This window comes from Bos mutus, chromosome 29 (genome assembly GCF_027580195.1).
Source record: "Bos mutus isolate GX-2022 chromosome 29, NWIPB_WYAK_1.1, whole genome shotgun sequence".
Lineage (NCBI taxonomy): Eukaryota > Metazoa > Chordata > Mammalia > Artiodactyla > Bovidae > Bos > Bos mutus.
In genome coordinates this window covers 17,042,969-17,070,518 of record NC_091645.1, presented here as the reverse complement: position 1 = coordinate 17,070,518, position 27,550 = coordinate 17,042,969, and the positions used below count along the sequence as shown (strand labels likewise).

Genomic DNA, 27,550 nt, shown 5'->3' with positions numbered 1-27,550 from the left:
TGTCCATCAGCACCCAGGAGGCCTGGCCTCAGCTCCGGGCCCTTTCTGCTGCCTTCTGGGCCCTCCCTTGGGAAGAACAGCCTGCAGCCCTGCAGAAGGGGCCCGGGATTCTTGTGGCCCTTGATCAGTGCTGAAAAATGCTTCCTGACTTGTGCAGTGGGAAGAGCACCGAACCAGGGATTGGGGTTGCATGGGGTTGAGTCTCAGCTCTGCCATTGATCAGATGTGGTGACCTTGGGCCAGACACTTAGCTCTCAGAGCGTGGGTTGGGGGTAAACCCTTAGGCTGGTGGAACAGGGTTAGATGAGGTCACATTTGTCATAGCCTGTTACGTGCAAGGGACTTTATATATATATTTCGCCCCCCCCATCCTTCTCCTGGGCTCCCCTGCTTCCAGTTTCTGTGCCCTGACTCTTCCATCCTCGGTACATTATGGTGTGGCTTCCCTATAGGTTTGAAAGTTAACACTATAGCACAGAGGAAAAAAAAATGGGCTTTGGGTTCATACAGACCTGGCTCAGACAGCAATGGTGAAGTCCTTGCCAAATTACATAAGCTGTCTCATTTAATGTCTTCATCTGTAGGATGGGGAGAGTAATCGCCACATGTCACCGTGGGAGGAAGTGCTTTCCACGTTAAACATTTGCTGCCACTCATCTCTGTCAGGGCTGCCACAAGCTGACCACACTGTGGCCCCAGCATCACTCCTGGGTAACAGAGTAGCGTGGGTCACTCTGCCCTTCAGGCTCTTCAGGCAGATCGGTTGGCTGATACTTGATAGCTGGGGCTCAGGCCTGCCCTCAGCTGTGAGCAGGGAACTATTTTCCCATTAAACAGATGAAGAGGGTGAGGCAGACTCTTTATTTGTGTTGTAAAGAGTCAGCTGCCTGCAGAGCTTAGAGCCCCAGGCAGGTGAGGGGCACAGTGGTCAGGTGGGCACAGCTCCCTGCTTTGAAGAAGTTCCGGGTGCTTCCAGCATTGATTTCCACCCCACAACTCAGGCGGGGAATCTGGTGCTGACTGACCCTCCTCTGCTCTCCAGCTCCTCCCTCACATCCCCCCGATGGTGGCGTCTCTGGTCAAGGAGGACTCCAACTCGGGGACCAGCTGCCTGGAGCAGTTGGCGGAGCTGGTGCACTGCATGGTGTTCCGGTTTCCCGGCTTCCCGGATCTGTATGAGCCCGTCATGGAGGCCATCAAGGTGAGCGACAGTCCCCACTGTTCCCGCACCCCACTCTGACAAAGGTGCCAGTTGGGGCTTTGCTCAAGGCCATGCTGCAGGTTGGTGGCAGCCGTCCCTCCTTTAGCCCTTGACTGCCTCCCGTCATCTCCCCCGGCGCATCCTGTGCTTCAGGCACCCTGAGCCACCTGCCATTCCCCTAGATGGCTCTTCCTGTCTTGACTGTTCTGAGCCTTTGTACGTGCCAATCACTCTAACTTAAACTCCTCTCTTGTTCTGCCTGGATAGCTTCTGCTGCTCCTCCTAAGCCTTCTTGAAGGCTCTGATGACTCTGAATGAGCCCCCACCCCAGCCCTGTCCCTTGGCTGGATCATGGCCTCTTTGAGCTTCCACAGCCCTAGTCCATCCCTCTGCCACACAGCGTCACTGTCTGTGTGTCGGTCTGCTCTTAGACTGAGCGCTCCAGGAGCAGACTTATGCCACACTCTGTGCCAGGCCCAGGCTGGGAACTGCGGACGCAGGCATGAGGCAGATCAAATCTCCTCCCTGTGAGAAGCTCACAGCCTAGTGGGGTGACTGACATGTTTACCCATAACTCTGATCTAAGCAGCTTATGAAATACCTGTGAGGATCAGCCCAAGAGCAGTGAGGAGGCAGAAGAGGGACAGATCTCCTCCAGTCAGAGGTGGAAGCTGCAAGGAAGAAAAGGCTTCTGAACCCAGCTTCATCTGAACAGCTAGGACAATAACCAGTGTTTGTAGCTAGAGTCACACTTGCCAGTGTCTTCTAATACATTCTGTCTTCTGTTGCTTACTAGAAACCTATGAGGCAGGTACTGATGTTTCAGTTCATAGATGAGGAAAATGAGACTCTGAGAGGTATGGTATTTTATTCACAGTCATGGAGATAGTGAGAGATGTAGCCAGGGCCCAGGGTTGCCGAGCCCTTTCCCACTGCATGATACAGAGGACAGGTTCAAGTGTGGGTGACGGATGTCCAGGTAGGTGGTGATCCTTTTAGGACCTCTGATCTGACTTCCATATCTGTAACACAGCAGATAAGTAACCTGAGAAATGTCCCATTGGAAAACACCCAGAAATGCTTGTTAAAATATAACAAACATCTTTTTAAGTATATAGCTGAGCTTGCAAGAGAGTAAGTAAGGATCCACAGGGTCTGAAAAGGAAGAGAAAATCAAATTCCAGAGTGGCGAATGAGAGGTGATACTCTTTAGCCATGAGGTGGGGAGGGAGGTTGGGTGAGATGGCCAACCTCAGCCCCCACGGGGCATGAGCTGGTGGGGACAGGAGTTGAGGTTAGGGCCTGCCGTCAGGAGGGAGTTAGTATCAAGGGGCCCCTGTAATTCGGGACCCAAAAAAGGCTTTACTATTAGCAAAATGATGTTCTAGAAAAAATACACATGGTCCCAAATAGACATCAAGGAAAGTTCTCCGGCTTGGATTGGGAAAAAAGAAATTTGTCATCACTGGACTGCTCTCATCTGATTTTAGGGGTTCAGGTTCATATCTTTTTCTGCAGTTACGGGACCTCTTAAGCTCAGATACTAACACTGAAAGTGGTCATAAACTTGTAATACCCAAGGGTTGCCTGATAAAAGCAGAAAAGAAACCACTTTCAAGCCACAAAGATAAAATTCTATTAAAGATGAGTTTATAATCCCCAAATACAAAACACACAAGGGAACAATCCACCATGAATGAGAGTAGGAAAACACAACATTTACCTGTCATTTACTTGGATTTTCTCAGTTCTTCCAGTTGAGCATGAGAGAGTTGTTTTTTTTTTTTAACAGTCAGAACTAACCAACAGCAGAAGCAGCTGCCTTATTAGATCATGAGCTCCTTGGCACTGGAGGTGGTTGAGCAGAGGAGACAGGACTCAAACTTGTTGGAAATGACTGTTCCTGTGAGCTTCTGATGGGCAGGGACCATGTCGTTTTGATCTGTGTGTCTAATAAATGAGTGAATGAACAGGACTGTGGTGTGACGTATGATATCATGGAGGTGTGAACAAAGAGGGAGCATGGCCCTGAACTGGGCACCAGGGGAAGCTCACGCTGAGGAAGACCCAGGTTTTGCACACTGGAGGCTGTGGCCTGATCCAGGGGGTCGAGGTGAGTCTGCAAATACATATGCAATTGGCTGTAGGGAGTTAAGCTCTATAAGACAGGTGTAGATAGTGTGAGGGCCCCCACTTGAGAAGATTATGGAAAGTCTTCTGGAGAGGGGATATAGGAGTTAGACCTTGAGGGACAGGAACTGGGAGGAGGAGGCCAGGGGATAAGGTGTGGGAGCAAGAACGTGCATGTCCAGTTTGGTGGTCACATGTGGTGGAAGGGAGGCAAGACGAGAAGATGGGCAGAAAATAGGGCCGAGTGACTGCATGGTCCAGCAGATCTGGGCTTCTCAACGTCTCCTCCGAAGTACTTGACCTCAGAACAGGGGACTTACCCCAAGCAGCCTGACACAAGCTCAGTTTCTGTAAAATCTCATGTCATCTCAAAGATTCAAGTATATGCTTCATAATTATAAACATCTGTTTTAATAGAAACATATTTTTCTTCCTTGGATTTTAGCTAATATAGATCTAGGAAGATGTGTGATACTTGCTGTATGGCTTTGACTGCCTTTTGGTACAAGCTAGTTTGAGAGGCAAGTCTGCCAAGTATTAATAGGATTTATTGTTTATAAAATTCTTCCACATTTTATTCATCCTTTGAATTGTTTTTTAGTTGCTAAGTCATGTCAGACTCTCTGCAACCCCACTGACTGTGACCTGCCAATCTCCTCTGTCTATGGGATTTTGCAGGCAAGGATACTGGTGTGGGTTGCCATTTCCTTCTCCAGGGAGTCTTCCTGACCTCTATATACAGGCACCTTTATAAATTCTGGAAAGTTCTCTCACTTAGGGAGTTGTGTTAAGTTATGGCAGTTTCTCTGGGGGCTGTGGTCCTTGCTGAGGGAGCTACATTTTATGTAGATTTCTAGTAACAGGAGGAGCTTGAAAGTTATTTGAAAGTTTTTGTTTTATTCTCTTTATTCTCCTATGAGTACAAAGTTACCTTCTTTGGGAAAAATGACATTTGATTTTTTTTCTAGTGTGGATATTTTTGCATTTTGTGGTGTTGGGGAGCAGAGAGTGTTGGTTCTGTCTTTTTGTCCCTATTTGTTCATGTTGTGTGTGGGTGGGGTTGGATTGGCGATCGTAGGAAGAAAAAAGAAGGGACTACAAAGTTACTGAGCCCTTAGCTTCTTTTCTTTGGGTTTCTCTGGTGGCTCAGCTGGTAAAGAATCTGCCTGCCAGTGCAGCAGATGCAAGAGACGTGGGTTCGATCCCTGGGTCAGGAAAATCCCCTGGAGAAGGAAATGGCAGCCCATTCCAGTATTCTTGCCTGGAAAATTCCATGAACAGAGGGGGCTGGCTGGCTACAGTCCATGTGGTCGTAAAGAGTTGGACACGGCTAAGCACACATGCCTAGCTTCTTGCCTCAGGCACCTCCTGTATTTTTACTATCTGTGGGAAGTGACTGACTAATCTGATAAATTATCTGATAAATAGTCGTGGGAAATGAGTGAGCAAATGTATTAATCCACTGCCACTGCTTGAGCCCTGCCTTTTGCACTGATGAGGGCTTTCAGTGCTGAGCTAGTTTGAAGCTCAGGAACCTTAGACAAATCTAGGAACTGTGCTAAGATCTGGAAATAAGAACGGGGCTAGAGGAACTGTCATGAATATCACTTAACTCTGGTGAATAATACTGCATTATTATGCTAGGGTGTCTTTCTTTAGACTATGTCCTCCTTAGAGCCAGTGCTCTGGTTATACTCTCTTCAGTGCGGCTCTCCAGTGTGAAAAGGGTAATGAATGGTAAAGTGTGCTAACCCCTGCGCCTGTGACCAAGGACTCATACCTCAGACCCCCAGGATCCTCCCACCGTCCTGACTGTGGGATCAAGTTCCCAGGGCTGTGTGTGTGTGGTGTTGACTAATTTGAAAAAGCTGACTGTGCGAACTTTAACGTGAAGAAGGTATAAATAGGAGCAGGCCCCATGAAAGTATAGCGTGCTGAACTGACATACGAGTAGGAGTGTCCTCATTTGACAGATGAGCAAACTGAGGTCCAGGGAGGTTAGCTGACTGAGTCAGGCTGGCTTACTGACCACAGCCAGAGAGCTGTGAGGATAGGAGTCAGGACCAGGGTTGAGATCTCAGCACGGCTGGATTGGGCCAGGGGGCCAGTGTTGTCATTGCTTAAAGCGTGTCACATCCTGGACTCATCTTAACATATAGTAGAGTCTTCTTTTACTGCCTCTTAAGAAAATCCTTTATCTGAGTCTTGGTTTTTTCATCTACATAGTGAAGATTTTACCCCTTTCTAAAGGCAGTTGTGGCATGAAAGATCATCTTGAAGGCCCACATGTCAAGATGAAAACCTAGAGTATGTTTGAAAGCAGGGGACAGTTCACACACATCTCTGTGACATTTTTTGGGTGGTGTGCTTGACCCGTGTGTAGTAGGCTGTACTCCAGGGTTTCCTGGAGGAGGTGGTATTCTTCGAGCTAACCCTGGTGCTCAGTGACCCTCTGGCTTGTTCCTCACTCAGGACCTCCATGTTCCCAATGAGGACCGAATCAAGCAGCTGCTGGGGCAGGACGCCTGGACCTCGCAGAAGAGTGAGTTGGCCGGCTTTTATCCCCGGCTCATGGCCAAGTCAGACACGGGCAAGATTGGTTTAATCAACCTGGGCAACACGTGCTACGTGAACAGCATCCTTCAGGCCTTGTTCATGGCTTCCGAGTAGGTGCTGTTTTTATATGTCTTGTCTGCCTGTGCCTCTGTCTGCTGGGCTTCCCGGTGTGTGGCGGTGGGGATGGGGGTGGGGATGGGGGGCTCCTGCTCTGTATCATGGGCACAGTTCCCTGAGGTCTCTGGGTAAGTGAAGGGCAGGTGAGAGCTCCCAGAGGGCTGCAGGCCATTGTCTAGGCAATAGGTCAAGACTTGATGGGAACTTGAGATGGGGATTTGGGGGCCAGGCTGCAGCAGGAAGTGGGTCTGCTGCGTTGGTCGACACACTGACTTTCCTCCTAGAGTCTGAGAGGGTGGACAGTGTCTTCCACTGTAGAACTTCCACCTTCCTTGGCATTAGTGAAACAAAATTGTTGTCGTCAGTGGGTACCTATTCAACTGATGACTTGCTTAAAGATCAATCAAGGTTTCGGCCACAGAAGCAGACATACTTTCCTCCCTATTTTCCTTTTTTTTAAAAAAATTTATGGCTGCACTGGCTCTTCGTTGCTTCTTGCCGGCTTCCCCTAGTTGGGGTGAGCGGGAGCCACTGTGGTTGTGGTGCGTAGGCTTCTTGCTGCGCTGGTTTCTCTTGCTGCGGAGCACGGGCTCCAGGTGCTCGGGTTCAGAAGTTGTGGCACATGGGCTTGGTTGTCCTGAGGCGTGTGGGTCTTCGTACCCAGACCAGGGATCGAACCCATGTCCCCTGTGCTGGCAGGCAGATTGCCAACCACTGATTTTCCTTTTTTGTGTGTGTGTTTAAAAATGCGCATAACATAAAATTTACCATATTAACCATTTTTAAGTATACAGTTCAGTGGTGTCAGATTGTATTCACAATTGCTGTGCAGCCGTCACTACCATCCATCCCTTTACCTCTTTTCCTGTTGTAAATCTGAAGCTCTATGCCTATTAAGTAATAACTCCCCATATTCCCATTCTCCCTTCCCCACAGCCTCTGGTAATCACCATTATACTTTCTGTGATTGTTGTCTCTGCTTTAAGTACCTCATATATGGTACTTGTCTTTTTGGCTTATTTCACTTCGCGATTCATCCATATTGTAGCGTATCGCAGAATTTCTTTCCTTTAAGGGCTGGGCAATATTCCATCGTGTGTATAAACCACATTTTGGTAATGTTCATTGGTAAAATGATAGACGTATGATTGCGTCTGTGTTTTACCTGTTATGAACATGGGGGCACAAGTGTCTCTTAGAGACCCTGCTTATGATTCTTTCAGATACATACCCCGAAGTGGAATTACTGCGTCATTTGGTAATTCTGTTTTTTAGACTTTCTGAGGAACCTCTGTCTTGTTCTCCGTAGTGACAGCACCAGTTTACATTCCTACAAACAGTACATAAAGGTGTAGATTTCTCTATATCTTTCCAACATGTCTGGTTTTTTGTTATTTGTTTTTTTAATAAGTCATCCTAATAGGTGTAAGGGTTTCCCTGGAGGCTCAGTGGGAAAGAACCCTCCTACCAGTGCAGGAGATGCGAGTTTGATCCCTGGAGAAGGAAATGGCAACCCACTCCAATATTCTTGCCTGGGAAATCCCATGGACAGAGGATCCTGACAGGCTATAGGGTTGCAAAAGAGTCAGACGGGACTTAGCTAGTAAACAACAACAATAACAAATAGGTGTGAGGTGGTATGTCATTATGGTTTTTAATTTGCCATTTCTGTAATGATTAGTGAATCTTTTTATGTGCTTATTGGCCATTTGTGTCTATTCTTCAGCAAAATGTCAATTTAAATCCATTGCCTATTTTTGAATCAGGTTGTTTTTGTTGAGGTTTAGGAGTTTTTTTGTATGTTCTGAATATTAATCCCTTATCACATACATGATTTGCAAATATTTTTTCCCAGAGCCTTCTAGGGTTGTCTTTTTACTCTGTGGATAATCTTTTTTTAAAAAAAAAAAATTATTGGAATATAGTTGATTTACACTATTCTGTTAGTTTCTGCTGTTTAGCAAAGTGAATCAGTTATACATAGACATATATCCACTCTTTTTTTAGATTCTATATAGGCCACTGCAGAATATTGAGTAGAGTTCCCAGTTCTATACAGTAGGTCCTTATTAGTTATCTATTTTGTATACAGTAGTGTGCCTATGTCAATCCCCATAGCCCACTTTATCTCTCCCCCACTCCTTTTCCCCCTGGTAACTGATAACCATGACTAGTGTTTGTTTGTTTGTTTTACATCTGTGACTTTTTCTCTTTGTAAATAAGTTCATTTGTACCATTTTTAAAGATTCTCTGTGGAGTGGATAGTCTTTTTTTTTTTTTTTTTCAGTTGTTGAAAGAGGTTGCTTTTTAAAAAATTTACTTTTATTGAGATATAATTGACATATCACATGACATTAATTTCAAGTGTATTGTGTAATGATTCGGTATACCATTAGTTGGCCCTTGAACAGCATAGGTTTGAATTGCATGGGGCCACTTACATGTGGATTTTTTTTCTCATAAATATATTGGGAAAATTTTTGGAGATTTGTGACAATTTGAGAAAAAATTGAAGGCAAACCTTGTAGCCTAGAAGGTATGTTATGAATATATGAAAAATCTCTTGATATATAAATAACATAAAAAGTGTATGTTAACTGCTTATGTTATTGTTAAGGCTTCTAGTTGACAGTAGGCTATTAGCAGTTATGTTTTGGGGGAGTCAAAAGTTATGCATGGATTTTTGACAGCATGGGAGTTGGTGCCCCTAACCTCTGCATTGTTCAAGGGTCAACCATATGTCTATATTATGAAATGATCACCATAATAAATCTACTTAACATCCATAACCACACATAGTTACACATTTTTTTGTTCTGATAAGAAATTTAAAGATTTATTCTCTTAGCGACTTTCATATTCGATACAGTATTACTAAATATAGGAACTATGCTGTACATTACATTACATTCTCAGGACTTTTTTTTGCAACTGAAACTTTGTTATCCTTTGACAACCTTCATCTATTTCACCCATACCCAATCCCCATCTCTGGGAACCCTCGATCTGTGTTGATTCCACATATAATTGAGATGATACAGTTTGTCTTTTTCTGTCTGACTTATTTTACTTAGTGTAATGTCCTCAAGGTTTGTCTAATTGTCGTAAATGGTAAGATTCCCTTATTTCTTGTGCCTGCATAGTAGTCCATTGCATATATGCATACTGCATTTTCTTTATCTGTTCATGCGTCATTGGGCACTGAAGGTTGTCTCCATGTCTTGGCTCTCGTGAATAGTGCTGCTTTGAACACGGGGGTGCATGTATCTCTTTGGATTGTAATTTGTCAGGTGTGTGCCCGGGTGTGAGATTGCCGGATCATATGGTAATTCTGTTTTTAGTTTTCTGAGAAGCCTTCGTGCTGTTTTCCTTAGTGGCTGTACCAACTTACATTCCCACCAACAGTGTAGAAAGGTTTCCACTGCCTCCTCCAGCATTTGTTATTTGTAGACTTTTTAATGACTTTTCCGACCGGTGTGAGGTGAATTGTAGTTTTGACTTGCATTTCTCTGATAGTTTAGTGATGTTGAGCATCTTCTCATGCGCCTACTGGCCATCTGTATGTCTTCCTTGGAGAAATGTCTATTCAGGTCTTCTGCCAATTTTTCAATTGGGTTTTTGTTGTTGTTGTTGAATCGTATGACCTATTTGTATATTTTGGAGATTAAGCCTTCTTTCTTGTCTTTTAATATAAGCATTTTTAGTTATAAATTTCCTCCTTAGGAGCACCACTTTTGCTGTGTCACATAAGCTTTGGTATGTTGTGTTTTTGTTTTTGTTCATATCTAAGTATTGGGATCAGGGGCAGGAGGAGAAGGGGATGACAGAGGATGAGATGGCTGGATGGCATCACCGACTCGATGCACATGAGTTTGGATGAACTCCGGGAGTTGGGGATGGACAGGGAGGCCTGGCATGCTGCGATTCATGGGGTCGCAAAGAGTCAGACACGACTGAGCGACTGAACTGAACTGAACTGAAGTATTTTCTAACTTCCCCTTGTGATTTCTTCTTTGATCCATTGGTTGTTTACAAGTGTGTTGTTTAGTTTCAACAATTTTGTGAATTTTCCAGTTTTCTCTCTTACTGAATTCTAAGTTTATCTTGTGGTAGTCAGAGAAGATACTTTGTATGAGATCTATCTTTTAGATCTATTGAGACTTAATTTGTAGCTTAACTTACAGTCTCTTCTGGACAAAGGTCCCTGTGCACTTGAGAAAAATGTGTATGTTGTTGTTGTTGGGTGGAATGTTTCTTTAATATGTGTTAAGTTTCCCAGTTTCTCTGTTTATCTTCTGTCTGGTTGTTCTGTTTGTTATTGTGAGTGGGGTCATGAGGTCCCCAACTGTTAATGTAGAATTGTCTATTTCTCTTTTCAATTTTGTTAACTTTTGCATGATTGCTTGTAATTAGGGGTGTAAATGTTTGTAATTGTTATGTCTTTTTGCTGTATTGAGCCTTTTATTAATATATAACGTCCCTTTTGTCTCTTACTACCTTTCTTGACTTAAAGTCTGTTTTGTTTTACATTAGTACAGCCACTTCTGTTCTCTCTTGGTTATTATTTGTGTGGCATTTAGTTTCCCATCCTTTCACTTTCAACTTCCTTGTGTCTTCGTATCTCAAATGAGTCTCTTATAGACAGTATTAAAATTGGATGTATTTTTATCCATTCTGCCACTGCCAGTCTCTTCTGGTGACAGAGTTTAATACATTTGCTTTTATTAAAAGCTTTTATAGAGTTTTTAAAATTTATTTTTTGATTGGAGGATAACTGCTTTACAATGCTGTGTTTCTGCTGTACAGCAGTGTGAGCCTCTCTCTTGAGCCTCTGTCCCATGTCCCTGCCTTCCAGGCCATCACAGAGCACAGAGCTGAGCTCCGTGTGCTGCACAGCAGCTTTCCACTATCTGTGTTACACATGGTGGTGTATCTGTCTCAATGCTACTCTCTTAATGCATCCCATCCTGTCCTTCCCCCACTGTGTCCACACGCTCATTCTCTACGTCTGTGTCTCTTTTCCTGCCCTGCAAACAGGTTCATCAGTACCATTTTTCTAGAAGGGAACTGACTTCTGCCATTGGGCTATTTATTTCCCATAAACCCTCTAGCTTTTTTATCCTGCATTTCTTGCATTCCTGTTTTCTTTTGTGTTGAGTTGATTTTTTTTTTTTTTGGTTCAGTCCCCAGTTTGGGAAGATCCCTTGGAGAAGAGAATGGCAACCCACTCCAGTATTCTTATCTGGAGAATCCCATGGACAGAGGCGCTTGGGGGGCTACAGTCCATGGGGTCTTAAAGAGTTGGACACAACTGAGCGACTAACACTGCTACTACTTTAATAACATACAAAAACTCTGCTCCTTCACAGCTGTATCCCACCTCACCTTGGTTGTTGATATCACAGAATTACATCTTTATAATCATGTGCCCTAAAACATAAGCAAGTAATTCTTTTAGATGCATTAGTCCCCTGAATTATGTGGAAGAGTTTTGAATTTCAAATCAAAGTTATAGTAATACTAGCTATTGCATCAATAATTGTCTTTTTTCTTTACATATAATCATTCACGTATTTACCTTTGTTGAGATCTGTATTTTTCTATGTGACTTTTAAAAATTTATTTATTTTTAGTTGAGTGATGATTGCTTTATAATATTGGTTTGATTTCTGTCATACATCAACATGAATTAACCACAGGTGTACATATGTCCCCTCCCTCTTGAATCTCCCTCCCACCTCCCGTCCGTTCCTACCCCTCTAGGTTATTATAGAGCCCCAGTTTGAGTGCCCTGAGTCATACAGCAAGTTCCCATTGGCTGTCTGGTTACATATGTTAGTGTATATGCTTCCATGCTACTCTCTCCTTTCATCTCACCCTCTCCCTCCTTTCCCTCATCCTTGTCATGGCATCCGGTCCCATCACTTCATGGGAAATAGATGGGGAAACAGTGTCAGACTTTATTTTTTTGGGCTCCAAAATCACTGCAGATGGTAACTGCAGCCATGAAATTAAAAGACGCTTACTCCTTGGAAGGAAAGTTATGACCAACCTAGATCGCATATTCAAAAGCAGAGACATTACTTTGCCAACAAAGGTCGGTCTAGTCAAAGCTATGGTTTTTCCAATGGTCATGTATGGATGTGAGAGTTGGACTGTGAAGAAAGCTGAGCGCCGAAGAATTGATGCTTTTGAACTGTGGTGTTGGAGAAGACTCTTGAGAGTCCCTTGGACTGCAAGGAGATCCAACCAGTCCATTCTGAAGGAGATCAGCCCTGGGATTTCTTTGGAAGGAATGATGCTAAAGCTGAAACTCCAGTACTTTGGCCACCTCATGCGAAGAGCTGACTCATTGGAAAAGACTCTGATGCTGGGAGGGATTGGGGGCAGGAGGAGAAGGGGACGACAGGATGAGATGGCTGGATGGCATCACTGACTCGATGGATGTGAGTCTGAGTGAACTCCGGGAGTTGGTGATGGACAGGGAGGCCTGGCGTGCTGCGATTCATGGGGTCACAAAGAGTCGGACACGACTGAGTGACTGGACTGAACTGAACTGTCCATAAATCTGTTCTCTGTATCTGTGTTTTCACTGCTGTTCTGCGAATAAGTTCATCAGTACCATCTTTCTAGATTCTATATATATTTGTTAATGTATGATATTTATTTTTTCTCTTTCTGACTTACTTCATTCTGTATAATAGGCTCTAGGTCCATCCACCTCTTTAGAATTAACTCAGATGTGTTCTGTTTTATGGCTGAGTAGTATTCCATTGTATATATGTACCCCAGCTTCTTTATCCATTCATCTGTCGATGGACATCTAGATTGCTTCCATGTCCTAGCTATTGTAAATAGTGCTGCAATGAACATTGGGGAATATGTGTTTTTCAGTTTTGGTTTCTTCAGGGTATATGCCTAGAAGTGGTATTGCTGTGTCCTATGGTGGTTTTATACCTAGATTTTTAAGGAATCTCCCTACTGCCTTCCATAGTGGCTGTATCCATTTAAATTCCCACCAGCAGTGCAATAGGGCTCCTTTTTCTCCTCCACACCCTCTCCAGCACTTATTGTTTGTGGATTTCTTGATAATGGCCATTCTGACCGGTGTATCTCATTGTAGTTTTGATTTGCATTTCTTTAATAATGAGTGATGTTGAGCATCTCTTCATCTGTTTATTAGACATCCATATGTCTTTGGAGAAATGTCTATTTAAGTCTTTTGCCCACTTTTTGATTGGGTTGTTTGTTTTTGTGGTATTGAATTGTATGAGCTCCTTGTATATTTTGGAAATTAATCCTTTGTCACTTGCTTCATTTGCTATTATTTTCTCCCATTCTGAGGGTTGTCTTTTCACCTTATTTATAGTTACATTTGGTGTGCAAAAACTTTTAAGTTTAATTAGGTCCCACTTATTTATTTTTGTTTTTATTTCCATTTTTCTAGGAGGCGGGTCTTAAAGGATCTTGCTACGATTTATATTATACAGTGTTCCGCCTGTGTTTTCTTCTAAGAATTTTATAGATTCTGGTCTTACATTTAGGTCTTTAATCCATATCAAGTTTATCTTTGTTTGGTGTTAGAAGTGTTCTAATTTCATTCTTGTACACATAGTTCTCCAATTCTTCCAGCACCATTTATTGAAGAGCTCTTTTTCCCATTGTATATTCTTGCCTCCTTTGTTAAAGATAAGGTGTCCGTAGGTGCATGGCTTTATTGCTGGGCTTTCTGTTTTGTTCCACTGGTGTATACTTCTGTTTTTGTATCAGTACCATACTGTCTTGATGACTGTAGCTTTGCAGTATAGTCTAAAATCAGGTAAGTTGATTCCTCCCAGCTCCATTCTTTTTCCTCAAGATTTCTTTGGCTCTTTGGGGTCTTTTGTGTTTCCATATGAATTGTGAAACTTTTTGTTCTAGCTCTGTGAAAAATGCCTTTGGTAGTTTGATAGGGATTGCATTGAATCTGTAGATTGCTTTTGGTAGTACAGTCATTTTCACAATATTGATTCTTCCCACCCAGAAACATGGAATATATCCCTCCGTCTGTTTATGTCATCTTTGATTTCTTTCATCAGTGTCTTAAAGTTTTCTGCATACAGCTCTTTTGTTTCCTTAGGTAGGTTTATTTCTAGGTATTTCATTCTTTTTGTTGCAGTGGTAAATTGCACTGATTCCTTAATTTCTCTTTCTGATTTTTCATTGTTAGTATACGGGAATGCAAGTGATTTCTGTGTATTGATTTTGTATCCTGTGACTTTACTAAATTCACTGATTAGTTCTAGTAGGTTTCTGATAGTATCTTTATGGTTTTCTATGTACAGTATCATGTCATCTGCAAACAGTGAGAGTTTTACTTCTTCCTTTCCAGTCTGGATTCCTTTTATTTCTTTCTCTTCTCTGATTATTGTAGCTAGGACTTCCAAAACTATGTTGAATAATAGTGGTGAGAGGGTACCCTTGTCTTGTTTCTGATCTTAGAGGGAATGCTTTCAGTTTTTCACCTTTGAGAATGTTTGCTGTGGGTTTGTTGTATATGGCCTTTATTGTGTTAAGGTAGGTTCCTTCTATGCCCATTTTTTGAAGAGTTTTTTTAAATCATAAATGGGTGATGAATTTTATTGAAAGCTTTTTCTTCATCTATTGGGATAGTCATATAGTTTTATCTTTCAGTTTGTTAATATGGTGTATCAGATTGATTGATTCGTGTGTATTGAAGAATCCTTGCAATCCAACTTGATCATGGTGTATGAGCTTTTTAATGTGTTGTTGAATTGTTTGCTAGAATTGCAGTTTTTGCATCTATGTTCATTAGTGATATTGGCCTGTAATTTTCTTTTTTTGTAATATCTTTGTCTGGTTTTGGTATCAGGGTGATTGTGGCCTTATAGAATGAGTTTGAAAGTGTTCCTTCCTCTGCAATTTTTTGGAAGAGTTTCAGAAGGATAATAGACATTAACTCTTCTCTAAATGTTTCATAGAATTCACCTGTGAAGCCATCTAGCACTAGGGTTTTGTTTTTTGGAAGATTTTTGATCACAGTTTTAATTTCAGTGCTTGTAATTGGCTTGTTCATAATTTCTGTTTCTTCTTGGTTCAGTCTTGGAAGGTTGAACTTTTCAAAGAATCTGTCCATTTCCTTTAGGTTGTCCATTTTATTAGCATACACCTGTTCATAATAGTCTCTTATGATCTTTTGTAGTTCTGCGTTGTTGTAACCTCTTCTTTTTCATTCCTAATTTTGTTGATTTGATTTTTCTCCCTTTTTTTTCCTTGATGAATCTGGCTAATGGTTTGTCAATTTTATCTTCTCAAAGAACCAGCTTTTAGTTTTATTAACCTTTTCTATTGTTTCCTTATTTTTCAGTTATTTCTGCTCTGATCTTCATGATTTATTTCCTTCTAACTTTGCAGGTTTTTTGTTCTTCCTTTTCCAGCTGCTTTAGGTGTAGAGTTAGGTTGTCCATTCAGTGTTTTTCTTGTTTGTTGAAGTAGAATTGTATTGCTATAAGCTTCTCTCTTAGAAGAACTGCTTTTGCTGCATCCAATAGATTTTGTGTTGTTGTGTTTTCATTGTCATTTGTTTCTAGGAATCTTTTGATTTCCCTTATTTCTTCAGTAACCTCTTTGTTACTTATACATTTATTATTTACTCTCTATGTGTTTGTGTTTTTTTGCAGTTTTTTCCCCTGTAATTGATATCTAGTCTCATACCCTTGTGGTCAGAGAAGATGCTTGATACAATTTTAACTTTCTTTATTTTACTGAGGCTTGATTTGTGACCCAAGATTTTCTGTGTTACTTTGAGGTTCTGACTTGTGTGTTTTCTTTTCACCTTGTAAGACTCCTTTGAGCCTTTCTGTATGACAGGTCTGCTGCTGCTGCTGCTGCTAAGTCACTTCAGTCGTGTCCGACTCTGTGCGACCCCAGAGGTGGAAGCCCACCAGATTGCCCGTCCCTGGGATTCTCCAGGCAAGAACACTGGAGTGGGTTGCCATTTCCTTCTGCAATGCGTGAAAGTGAAAAGTGAAAGGGAAGTCACTCAGTCATGCCTGAGTCTTCACGACCATGAATTCCTTCAGCTTTTGTTTATCTGGAAATGTCTTGATTTTTCCTCACTTTTGAAGAACAATTTTGCCAGATTTAGGATTTTTGGTTGACAGTTTTTTTTGTCCTTTGAGCATTTTGAATATATCTGTCCACCTTCTTATGGCCTCCAAAGTTTCTGATCAGAAAATCTACTGATAATCTTATGAAGGATCCTGGTATGTGATGATTTGCTTCTCAGTTGCTGCCTTCAAGATTTTGCTGTTTGTCTTTTGAAAGTTTGATTATAATCAGTCTCACTGTGGGTCTCTTTGAATTCTTCCAATGGATTCTGTTGAACTTGGATGTTTACATTTTTGTCTTCATCAAATTTGAGGAGTTTTCAATCATTATTTGTTTCAGATGTTCTTTCTGCCCTTTTTTCATTCTCTCCTCCTCCTTCTGGGCCTCCCACAGTATATTGGTCCTTCTGATGGTGTCCCATGGACCTCTTAGGTTCTGTTCACTCTTCTTCAGTCTTTTTTCTTTCTGTTCCTCAGCCTTGATAAAATTCCATTGTCCTGTGTTGAAGGTCACTGAGTTGTTGTTCTGCCTGCTTAAACCTGAAAATTTACCTCTATTAAGTTTTAAAGTTCATTTATTGTACTTTTCTGCTCTAGAATTTCTTTTTTTGTTTCTCTTTTAGTTTTTCTCTTTATTGATATTTCGATTTTGCCCACAAATCATTTTCTTGACTTTCTCCATTCTTCTTTTAGTTATCACCTTGAAGACCATTGCTTTAAAGCCTTTGTCTCATACATCTGCTGTTAAGTCTTTTTCAGGGACAGATTTTGTTGAATTTTTTTTTTTTTTTCCCTCTGAGTGGGCTATACTTTTCTGTTTCTTTGTATGCCTTATGATTGTGGAGCTTTGGACATTTGTTAATATGGGAACTCTGGAAATCAGATTCTCCTTCTTCCCCTGGGTTTTGTTTTCTTTTGTTTGTTTCATTTTTGGTTGCACTGGGTCTTCATTGCAGCATGCGGGCACAGCAGTTGGGCTGTGTAGGCTTAGTTGCCCCATAGCATGTGGGATCTTACTCCCCCAACCAGGGATTGAACTCGAGTTCTCTGCACTAGAAGACACATTCTTAACCATGGGACCACCAGGGAAGTCCCTGCTTTTGTTTTTTATTGTTATAGTCTGTCTCTGTGCCGCAGGGCAGCCTGAAGTATAAATTTAATGTCTTCTTATGTCTTTTCTGAGGCTTTCAGATGGGCATGTGCAGTCATTTTCTAGTTTTTCCCACATGTGCAGTTGTCTTTTAATGCCCTAGTCACTAACGTTTAGCTCCTCAAAAGGGAAAAACGAAAAATGAAGCGGTGAAGTAGGAAAGTGGGAGTGGGGAGAGTGCTGGCCTTCTAAGTCTCCTGGAAGTCATAATTTAGCTTGAGGTGGAAGGATTTGTAACAGTGGTGGAACCTGTAACAGTGATGGCTGCCCACGTCTCTGTCTGCATCTGTGTGATCAGGAGCAGCAGCTGGAGCAGGAGTCCTTAATACTGGGGGATGGAGTCCTTTTTACCCACCGCAGCTCCTGCAAGATGTGTGAAAAACACTCCAGGAGCATGTGCACAGCCGTACTCCTTCTGTGCAGAGAACTGAAACTGACTCCAGCTCACCCTGGAAGTTTTCACCTGGAAGTTGCAAGCCTTTAACACACTTCAGAGTTCCCCAAATAGTTACATTAGACAGATTCTGCCAGTACAGTTATTGTCGAGGTGGGGAGACAGTTTCCTAATACATCCTACTCTGCCATCTTCCCAGAATCCTCTTTCTTCTTTAGAGTAGGTTTGGTTCCTCAGATGATAAAGAATCTGCCCACAATGCAGGAGACCCAGGTTTGATCCCTGGGTCAGGAAGATCCCCTGGAAAATGGTATGGCTACCCACTCCAGTATTCTTGCCTGGAGAATTCTGTGGACAGAGGAGCCTGGCAGGCTACAGTCCATGGGGTTGCAAAGAGTCAGACATGACTTAGGTTTACAGAAAATTGACTCTTAGGTTTACAGAAAATTGAGAGGAAGATTGATTTTCCATGCCCTGTGTTCTCACAGTTGCATTGCCTCCTCTGTTATCAACATCACTAACCAGACTGGTACTTTTTCTTTTCCCGCTGAGGAGAAACCTGCACAAAGACAAACTGTAATCACCCAGAGTCCATAATTAACATTATGTTCACTCTGTATTGTACATTCAGTTGGTTTGGAAAAATGTATAATGACACCTATCATTATGGTATCATATAGCGTGTTTTTAAAATTTATATTGGAGTGTAGTTGATTTACAGTGTTGTGTTAGTTTCAGGTGTACATCAGAGTGATTTAGTTACAAATATATATCCATTCCAGAGAAGGCAATGGCACCCCATTCCAGTACTCTTGCCCAGAAAATCCCATGGACGGAGGAGTCTGGTGGGCTGCACTCCATGGGATCTCTAAGAGTTGGACATGACTGAGCAACCTCACTTTCACTTTTCACTTTCATGCATTGGAGAAGGAGATGGCAACCCACTCCAGTGTTCTTGCCTGGAGAATCCCAGGGACGGGGGAGCCTGGTGGGCTGCTGTCTATGGAGTCGCACAGAGTCCGACATGACTGAAGTGACTTAGCGCAGCAGCAGCATATATCCATTCTTGTTAAGATTTTTTTTTTTCATATAGGTTATTATAGAATATTGTTGAGTTCCTTGTGTGATACAAGAGGACCTTGGTGGTTATCTGTTTTATGTATAGTGGTAGTATATACTAGTCTCCAATTCCTAATTTATCCCCCCACCTTTCCCCTTTGGTAAACATAAATTTGTTTTTTATGTCTGTGAGTCTGTTTCTGTTGTGTAAATAAATTCGTTCGTGTCATCTTTTTTTAGATTTGACATAGAAGTGCTGTCATAGGATATTTGTCTCTCTATCTCATGTACTTTACTAAGTATAATAACCTCTGGGTCCATCCATATTGCTGAAAATGGCATTATTCCATCATTTTTTATGGCTGAATAATATTCCATTGAGTATATTTACCATTCTTTATCCATTCATCTGTTTATGGACGTTTAGATTGCTTCCATGGCTTTTTTTTTTTTTAATTAATTAATTTATTTTAATCGGAGGGTAATTACTTTACAGTATTGTAGTGGTTTTTGCCATCCATTGACATGAATCAGCCATGGGTGTACATGTGTCCCCCATCCTGAACCCACGTCCCACCTCCCTCCCCACCCCATCCCTCAGGGTCATCCCAGTACACCAGCTTTCAGTGCCCTGATTCATGCATCGAACGTGGACTGCTGATCTGTTTCACATACAGTAATATACATGTTTCAGTGCTATTCTCTCAGATCATCCCACCCTCGCGCCTTCTCCCACAGAGTCCAAAAGTCTGTTCTTTATATCTGTGTTTCTTTTGCTGTCTTGCATAGAGGGTCATTGTTACCATCTTTCTAAATTCCGTATGTAGGGAAGTTCCGGGCAGAGGTCCAAGTGCCAGCGAGTCCTGTTAGGTGCGCGTGGAAACTAGGGTCATGGCTGCGCCCGGTCCAGCGCTCTGCCTTTTCGACGTGGACGGGACCCTGACGGCCCCGCGGCAGATTTTGTTGCCATGGGCACAGATTTTGTGATGACGCTCATTCTGACCTCCCCTTTGCATGAATCAGTCACTGAACAGCAGCCATTCAAACTTGGGACTGGTTCCAAGTGGCCTCACTGTCTTCAAGTTCTGTCTCTACCCTGCTTGGTTCAGGCCGGATGGTAGCAGTGAAAATTACCAAAGACATGGATTGCTTTCTGCAAAAACTGAGGCAGAAGATCAAAATTGGTGTCGTCGGCGGGTCGGACTTTGAGAAAGTACAGGAGCAGCTGGGAGATGACGTTATTAAAAAATATGATTACGTGTTTCCAGAAAATGGCTTGGTAGCATACAGAGATGGGAAACTCTTGTGTAAACAGAATATTCAAGGTCACCTGGGTGAAGCCCTAATCCAGGATTTAATCAACTACTGTCTGAGCTACATCGCGAAAATCAAGCTCCCGAAGAAGAGGGGCACTTTCATAGAGTTCCGTAACGGGATGCTGAACGTGTCGCCGATCGGAAGAAGCTGCAGCCAGGAAGAACGCATTGAGTTCTACGAGCTCGATCGGAAAGAAAACATAAGACAAAAGTTCGTGGAGGATCTGCGAAAAGAGTTTGCTGGGAAAGGCCTCACGTTTTCCATAAGAGGCCAGATCAGCTTCGATGTCTTCCCCGATGGCTGGGACAAGAGGTACTGCCTGGGACACGTGGAGAAGGACGGCTATAAGACCATCTATTTCTTCGGCGACAAAACCATGCCAGGCGGGAATGACCACGAGATCTTCACAGACCCCAGGACGGTGGGCTACACGGTGGCGGCGCCGGAGGACACGCGCAGGATCTGCGAGGAGCTCTTCTGCTGACTGGCCTGCACCCCATGGGAGGGGTTGCTCCCTGTGGGAGGGCTCCCCCCAGCCCACCCTGCAGTCCTCGCTACCATCCCTGCTCGGCAGGGGAATCGCCCTCCGTTTTCAGGGCCAGAGAAAAAGGCTTGTCAAGAACGGTTCCCAGGACTGCCTCCAGCAGAGAGTTACATCCCCACCCGAGTCTCCGACCACCCCCACTCTACCCGATACGTGCAGTCACAGTGCCCCCAGGGGTTTTGTTTTTAAACTTCCCCATCATTCCAGAACAGTCCAGAGAGAATGAAATGAGTGAGCCTGGACCCTCCCTCTTCATGGGTCTTGTGGAAAATATAACAGATGTTCATGTTGGGACCCCCTGCATCAGCACTGGAAGGGGGCTCTCTTGATGAGAAAGGACAGGACGTTTATGATGAGGCTGACCCCAGCACAGACAGTTAAGACATTTCCAGAAATGAAGCCCATGAATGTCTGCGCTGGCCCAGTGACCACTGACCCCTGGGACTTTGCATGTCACTCGCTGAGGACTCGGGGTAGCTCCATATCCACTACACATTGAAGAGCCCATTGGTTCCGGAGACATGGACGGTGGAACCAACAGCCCTGCCGAGAACTGGCCCGCAGGCCGCCTGAGATGCTGCTCTGAGCCCCAGCCCCGCGAGTGCCAAGGCCTTCACACTTCACTCCTCAGGGATCAGGGAAGGGCCTGAGCTGCTAACAGATCTGGAGCCCGGTCTTTGAATAATAAGCCCGCCCCCTCCCTCACTCCCTCACCCAGACTTTGACCCCAGGGCTGGAGCAGCTCTGTCAGGCCTCTAACCCTGTCTCCCCTCTCTCCTGCCTCCTGCAAGTTCCTGTGTGGCTGGAAGGACAGCAGCTCTGGCCCTCACCCAGAGCATGGACATGAGCTTTCCAAGAAAACGGTTCACACATCATTTTTCAGCTTTGGTCCCTCCAGACCGGGGTGGGGTCAGTCCAGGCGTGACCTCTGCTGGGGACTCTCAGACCTGAACCTGAATCTGGGGGTGGGGGAACTGGAGAGGGGTGTTTTGGCACCCCACTAGTTGGTCCCCACCAGGTGCCTTCATCACAGAGGAACCTGGTTCCCCCCTAGCCTCCCCTGAGCCCAGCTTGTCTTAGCCTGGAAGAGAAAAGCAGCACCAGTTTGGAGGTCAGCCCCAACCGGCCCCGCCCGCAGTCACGTGCTAGGGTGACCGTTCTCAGTGGTCCCCAGGACTCAGCAGTCCTGGGGCATCTTTCCTGGCTGGATTTTAAATGATACTGCAATGATCTTTCAAAATGAAAAGTAGCAAATTAAAGTGATTTTATTGGTAAAAAAATAAAAATAAAAATAAAAATAAATTCCGTATGTATGCATTAACATACTGTATTGGTATTTTTCTTTCTGACTTACTTCATTCTGTATAGTAGGCTCCAGTTTCATCCACCTAAAAAATTAGGGTTAGGGTTAGGGTGGATTATAGTAGGCTCCAGTTTCATCACCTTCACTCAAATGCGTTCTTTTTAATCTCAATTCAGTTTAGTCGCTCAGTCGGACTCACTCAGTCGTGTCCGACTCTTTGTGACCCCATGGACTGCAGCATGCCAGGCTTCCCTGTCCATCACCAACTCCTGGACTTTACTCAAACTCATGTACATTGAGTTGGTGATGCCATCCAACCATCTTATCCTCTGTCATCCCCTTCTCCTCCTGCCTTCAATCTTTCCCAGCATCAGGGTCTTTTCCAATGAGTCGGTTCTTCGCATCAGGTGGCCAAAGTATTGGCATTTCAGCTTCAGCATCAGTCCTTCCATTGAATATTCAGGGCTGATTTCCCTTTGGATGGACTGGTTGCATCTCCTTGCAGTCCAAGGGACTCTCAAGAGTCTTCTACAATACCACAGTTCAAAAGCATCAATTCTTCTACACTCAGCTTTCTTTATAGTCCAACTCTTATATCCATACATGACCACTGGAAAAAACATAGCTTTGACTAGATGGACCACTCCTCCTGTGCAGTGACTGCTTATTCTAGGTATTTTATTCTTTTTGATGCAATAATAAATAGAATTGCTTATTGATTTCTCTTTCTGATCCTTCATTGTTAGTGTATAGAAATGCAACCAATTTCTGTGCATCAATTTTGTAACCTGAAACTTTACCAAGTTCATTGTTGAGTTCTAGTAGTTTTCTGGTACATGTAAGATATTAAGAAGATGTGGCAAGAACACACAGGAGAACTGTATAAAAAAGAGCTTCATGACACAGATAATCATGATGGTATTATCACTCACCTAGAGCCAGACATCCTGGAATGTGAAGTCAAGTGGGCTTTAGAAAGTATCAGTAGGAACAAAGCTAGTGGAGGTGATGGAATTCCAGCTGAGCTATTTTAAATCTTGAAAGATGATGCTGTGAAAGTGCTGCACTCAATATGCCAGCAAATTTGGAAAACTCAGCAGTGGCCACAGGACTGGAAAAGGTCAGTTTTCATTCCAATCCCAAAGAAAGGCAATGCTAAAGAATGCTCAAACTACCGCACAGTTGCACTCATCTCACACGCTAGTAAAGTAATGCTCAAAATTCTCCAAGCCAGGCTTCAGCAATATGTGAACCGTGAACTTCCAGATGTTCAAGCTGGTTTTAGAAAAGGCAGAGGAACCAGAGATCAAATTGCCAGCATCCGCTGGATCATGGAAAAAGCAAGAGAGTTCCAGAAAAACATCAATTTCTGCTTTATTGACTATGCCAAAGCCTTTGACTGTGTGGATCACAATAAACTGTGGAAAATTCTGAAAGAGATGGGAATACCAGACCACCTGACCTGCCTCTTGAGAAACCTATATGCAGGTCAGGAAGCAACAGTTAGAACTGAACATGGAACAACAGACTGATTCCAAATAGGAAAAGGAGTACATCAAGGCTGTATAGTGTCACCCTGCTTATTTAACTTATATGCAGAGTACATCATGAGAAACACTGGACTGGAAGAAGCACAAGCTGGAATAAAGATTGCCGGGAGAAGTATCAATAACATCAGATATGCAGATGACACCACCTGTATGGCAGAAAGTGAAGAACTCAAAAGCCTCTTGATGAAAGTGAAAGTGGAGAGTGAAAAAGTTGGCTTAAAGCTCAACATTCAGAACACGAAGATCATGGCATCTGGTCCCATCACTTCATGGGAAATAGATGGGGAAACAGTGGAAACAGTGTCAGACTTGATTTTTGGGGGCTCCAAAATCACTGCAGATGGTGATTGCAGCCATGAAACTAAAAGACGCTTACTCCTTGGAAGGAAAGTTATGACCAACCTAGATAGCATATTCAAAAGCAGAGATATTACTTTGCCAACAAAGGTGTGTCTAGTTAAGGCTATTGTTTTTCCAGTGGTCATGTATGGATGTCAGAGTTGGACTGTGAAGAAGGCTGAGTGCCAAAGAATTGATGCTTTTGAACTGTGGTGTTGGAGAAGACTCTTGAAAGTCCCTTGGACTGCAAGGAGATCCAGCCAGTCCATCCTAAAGCAGATCAGTCCTGGGTGTTCATTGGAAGGAATGATGCTGAAGCTGAAACTCCAGTACTTTGGCCACTGCATGCAAAGAGTTGACTCATTGGAAAAGACCCTGATGCTGGGAGGGACTGGGGGCAGGAGGAGAAGGGGACAACAGCGGATGAGATGGCTGGATGGCATCACCGATTCGATGGACGTGAGTTTGAGTGAACTCCGGGAGTTGGTGATGGACAGGAAGGCCTGGCGTGCTGTGATTCATGGGGTCACAAAGAGTCAGACATGACTGAGTGACTGAACTGAACTGAACTAATGTATGGTATCTGCAGACAGTGACAGTTTAACTTCTTCTTTTCCAATTGGATTCAGCTTTTTACCATGGAGTATGATGCTAGCTGTGGGTTTGTCATATATTGACTTTATAATGTTGGAGTACATACCCTCAATGCTTACTTTCTGGAGAGTTTTTTTTAATCATAAATTGGTGCTGAATTTTGGCAAAAGCCATTTCTTCATCTATTGAGACGATCATATGGTTTTTATTCTTCAGTTTATTGATATCATGTATCACATTGATTGGTTTGTGGATGTTAAAAAAAAAATCCTTGCATCCCTGGGATGAATCCCAGTTGATTAAGGTGTATGATCTTTTTAACGTATTCTTGGATATGGATCGCTAGTATATTGCTAAGAATTTTTGCATCTATATTCATCAGTGATCTTGGCCTGTAATTTTCTTTTTTTGTGATATCTTTTTCTTGTTTTGTTATGAAGGTGATGGTGGCCTTGTAAATTGAGTTGCAAAGTTTTCCTTCCTCTGCAACTTTTTGGAACAGTTTCAGAAGGATAGGTGTTAACTCTTCTCTAAATGTTTGATAAAATTCGCCTGTGAAGCCAACAGGTCCTAGACTTTTCTTTGTTGGGAAGTTTTTAATCATGGTTTCAATTTCAGTGCTTGTGATTGGTCTGTTTATATTTTCTATTTCTCCATGGTTCAGTCTAGGGAGACTATGCCTTTCTGAGAATTTGTCTATTTCTTCCAGGTTGTCCATTTTATTGGCATACAGTTGTTCATAGTAGTCTCTTAATATTTCTTGATATTTCTGTGGAGTCAGTTATAACTTTCCTTTTTTCATTTCTAATTTGACTGATTTGAGTCCTCTCCTTTTTTTTTGTTGATGAGTCTGGCTAAAGGTTTATCAATTTTGTTTATCTTTTCAAAGAACAAGCTTTTAGTTTCATTGATCTTTGCAGTTGTTTTTTTTGTGTGTCTATTTTATTTATTTCTGCTTTGATCTTTATGATTTCTTTCCTTCTACCAACTTTAGGTTTTGTTTGTTCTTCTCTAGTTGTTTTAGGTGTGAGGTTAGGTTGTTCATTTGAGACCTTTCTTGATTCTTTAGGTAAGACTGTATTGTTATCAGCCTGCATCTTAGAACTGCTTTTGCTGCATCCTGTAAGGTTTGGACCATTGTGCTTTTGTTTTTGTTTATCTCTAGGTATATTGTAAATTTCTCCCTTGATTTCTTCAGTGATCCAATGGTTGTTTAGTAGCATGTTGTTTAATCACCACATGTTTGTGTTTCTTAGAGTTTTTTTCCTATAGTTTATTTCTAATCTCATAGCGTTGTGATCAGAAAACATGCTTTACATGATTTTGATTTTCTTAAATTTACCACAGCTAGTCTTGTGTCCCAGTATGTAGTCAATCCTGGGGAATGTTCTGTGTGCACTTGAGAAAAATGTGTGGTCTGCTGCTTTTGCATGGAATGCTCTAAAAATATTGATTAAGTCCAACTCGTCTAACGTGTCATTGAAGGCCTGCATTTCCTTATTGATTTTTTTGTGTGGATGATCTGTCCTTTGACGAAAGTGGAGTATTAAAGTCCCCCATGATTATTGTGTTACTGTCAATCTCTCCCTTTATGTTTGTTAGTATTTGCTTTACATGTTGAGGTGCTTCTATGTTGGGTGCGTATATAATTGTTAAATCTTTTTGGATTGAACCCTTGATCATTATGTAGTGTCTCTGTCTCCTATAACACTTTCATTTAAAGTCTATTTTGTCTGATACGAATATTGCTACTCCAGCTTTCTTATGATTTCCATTTGCATGAAATAACTTTTCCCATCCCCTTACTTTCAGGGTATAAGTGATGGTAGGTATGAAGTGGGTCTCTTGTTGTTGTTCAATCACTCAGTCATGTCCGACTCTTTGCGACCGTGTGGACTATAGCACGCCAGGTTTCCCTGTTCTTAACCATTTCCCAGAGTCCTCTCAAACTTATGTCCATTGACTCAGTGATGCCATCCAACCATCTCATTTTCTGTCACCCCCTTCTCCTCCTGCCCTCAATCTTTTCCAACATCAGGGTCTTTTCCAGTCAGTTGGCTTTTGGTATCAGATGGCCAAAGTATTGGAGCTTCAGCTTCAGCATCAGTCCTTCCAGTGAATATTCAGGTTTGATTTCTTTTAGGATTGACTGGATTGATCTCCTTGCTATCCAAGGGACTCTCCAGCACCACAGTTCGAAGGCATCAATTCTTCAGCGCTCAGCCTTTTTTATTGTCCATCTCTCACATCCATATGTGACTACTGGAAAAACCATAGCTTTGACTAGATGGACTTTAGTTGGCAAAATAATGTCTCTGCTTTTTAATATGCTGTCTGGGTTTGCCATAGCTTTTGTTTCAAGGAGCAAGTGTCTTTTAATTTCATGGCAGCAGTTGCCATCTGCAGTGATTTTGGAGCCCACAAAAATAAAATCTGTCACTGTTTCCATTGTTTCTCCATCTGTTTGCCATGAAGTGATGACACATGACACAACAATGCCATGACCATTGTTTTTTGAATGTTGAGTTTTCAGCTAACTTTTTCACCTTCATCAAGAGGCTCTTTAGTTTCTCTTCACTTTCTGCCATAAGGGTGGTGTCAGCTGCATATCTGAGGTTATTTATTGATATTACTTCCTGTAAAATTGATTCCAGCTTGTGCTTCATTCAGCCTGGCGTTTGGATGATGTACTCTGCATATAAGTTAAATAAGCAGGGTGACAATATATAGCCTTGACATACTCCTATTGCCATTTTGAACTAGTCCTTTGTTCCATGTCCAGTTCTAATTGTTGCTTCTTAACCTGCATACAGGTTTTGCATGAGGCAGGTAAGGTGGTCTGGTATTCCCATCTCTCTAAGAATTTTCCACAGTGTGTTGTGATCTACACAGTCAAAGGCTTTACCATAGGCAGTGAAGCAGAAATAGATGTTTTTCTGGAACTCTCTTGCTTTTTCTATGATCCAGCAGAGGTTGATGTTGGCAGTTTGATCTCTGGTTCCTGTGCCTTTTTAAAATCCAGATTGTACATCTAGAAGTTCTCAGTTCACATACCTTTGAAGCTTAGCTTGAAGGATTGTGAGTATTACTTTACTAGCATGTGAAATTAGTGCAAATGTGAAGTAGTTTGAACATTCTTTGGCATTGCCCTTTTTTGAGATTGGAATGAAAACTGACACTTTCAAGT

The 27,550-nt window shown here is 42.6% G+C and overlaps 2 protein-coding genes across 2 annotated transcripts in view; both read left to right on the top strand.

The window, feature by feature from the left end:
• Positions 1-27,550, top strand: part of USP35 (ubiquitin specific peptidase 35) — a 63,307-nt gene that overhangs the window by 11,232 nt on the left and 24,525 nt on the right. Inside the window, exons 6-7 of the mRNA XM_070365093.1 lie at positions 1,043-1,201; positions 5,804-5,997. Coding sequence (XP_070221194.1) covers positions 1,043-1,201; positions 5,804-5,997 — 353 coding nt within the window. The remainder of the gene's footprint in view (positions 1-1,042; positions 1,202-5,803; positions 5,998-27,550) is intronic.
• LOC138986200 (phosphomannomutase 2-like) lies at positions 19,540-20,706 on the top strand. The gene is made up of 2 exons (XM_070364980.1): positions 19,540-19,672; positions 19,842-20,706. The coding sequence occupies exons 1-2, from the start codon at positions 19,608-19,610 to the stop codon at positions 20,515-20,517; spliced, it is 741 nt and encodes a 246-aa protein (XP_070221081.1). The 5' UTR covers positions 19,540-19,607; the 3' UTR covers positions 20,518-20,706.

Bases quoted from the DNA above. Each gene is read 5' to 3' on its own strand.
- LOC138986200 (XM_070364980.1), top strand. From the start codon at position 19,608: ATGGCTGCGCCCGGTCCAGCGCTCTGCCTTTTCGACGTGGACGGGACC. The intron at 19,673-19,841 runs GATTTTGTTGCC...GATGGTAGCAGT, and splicing joins ACCCTGACGGCCCCGCGGCA to GAAAATTACCAAAGACATGG.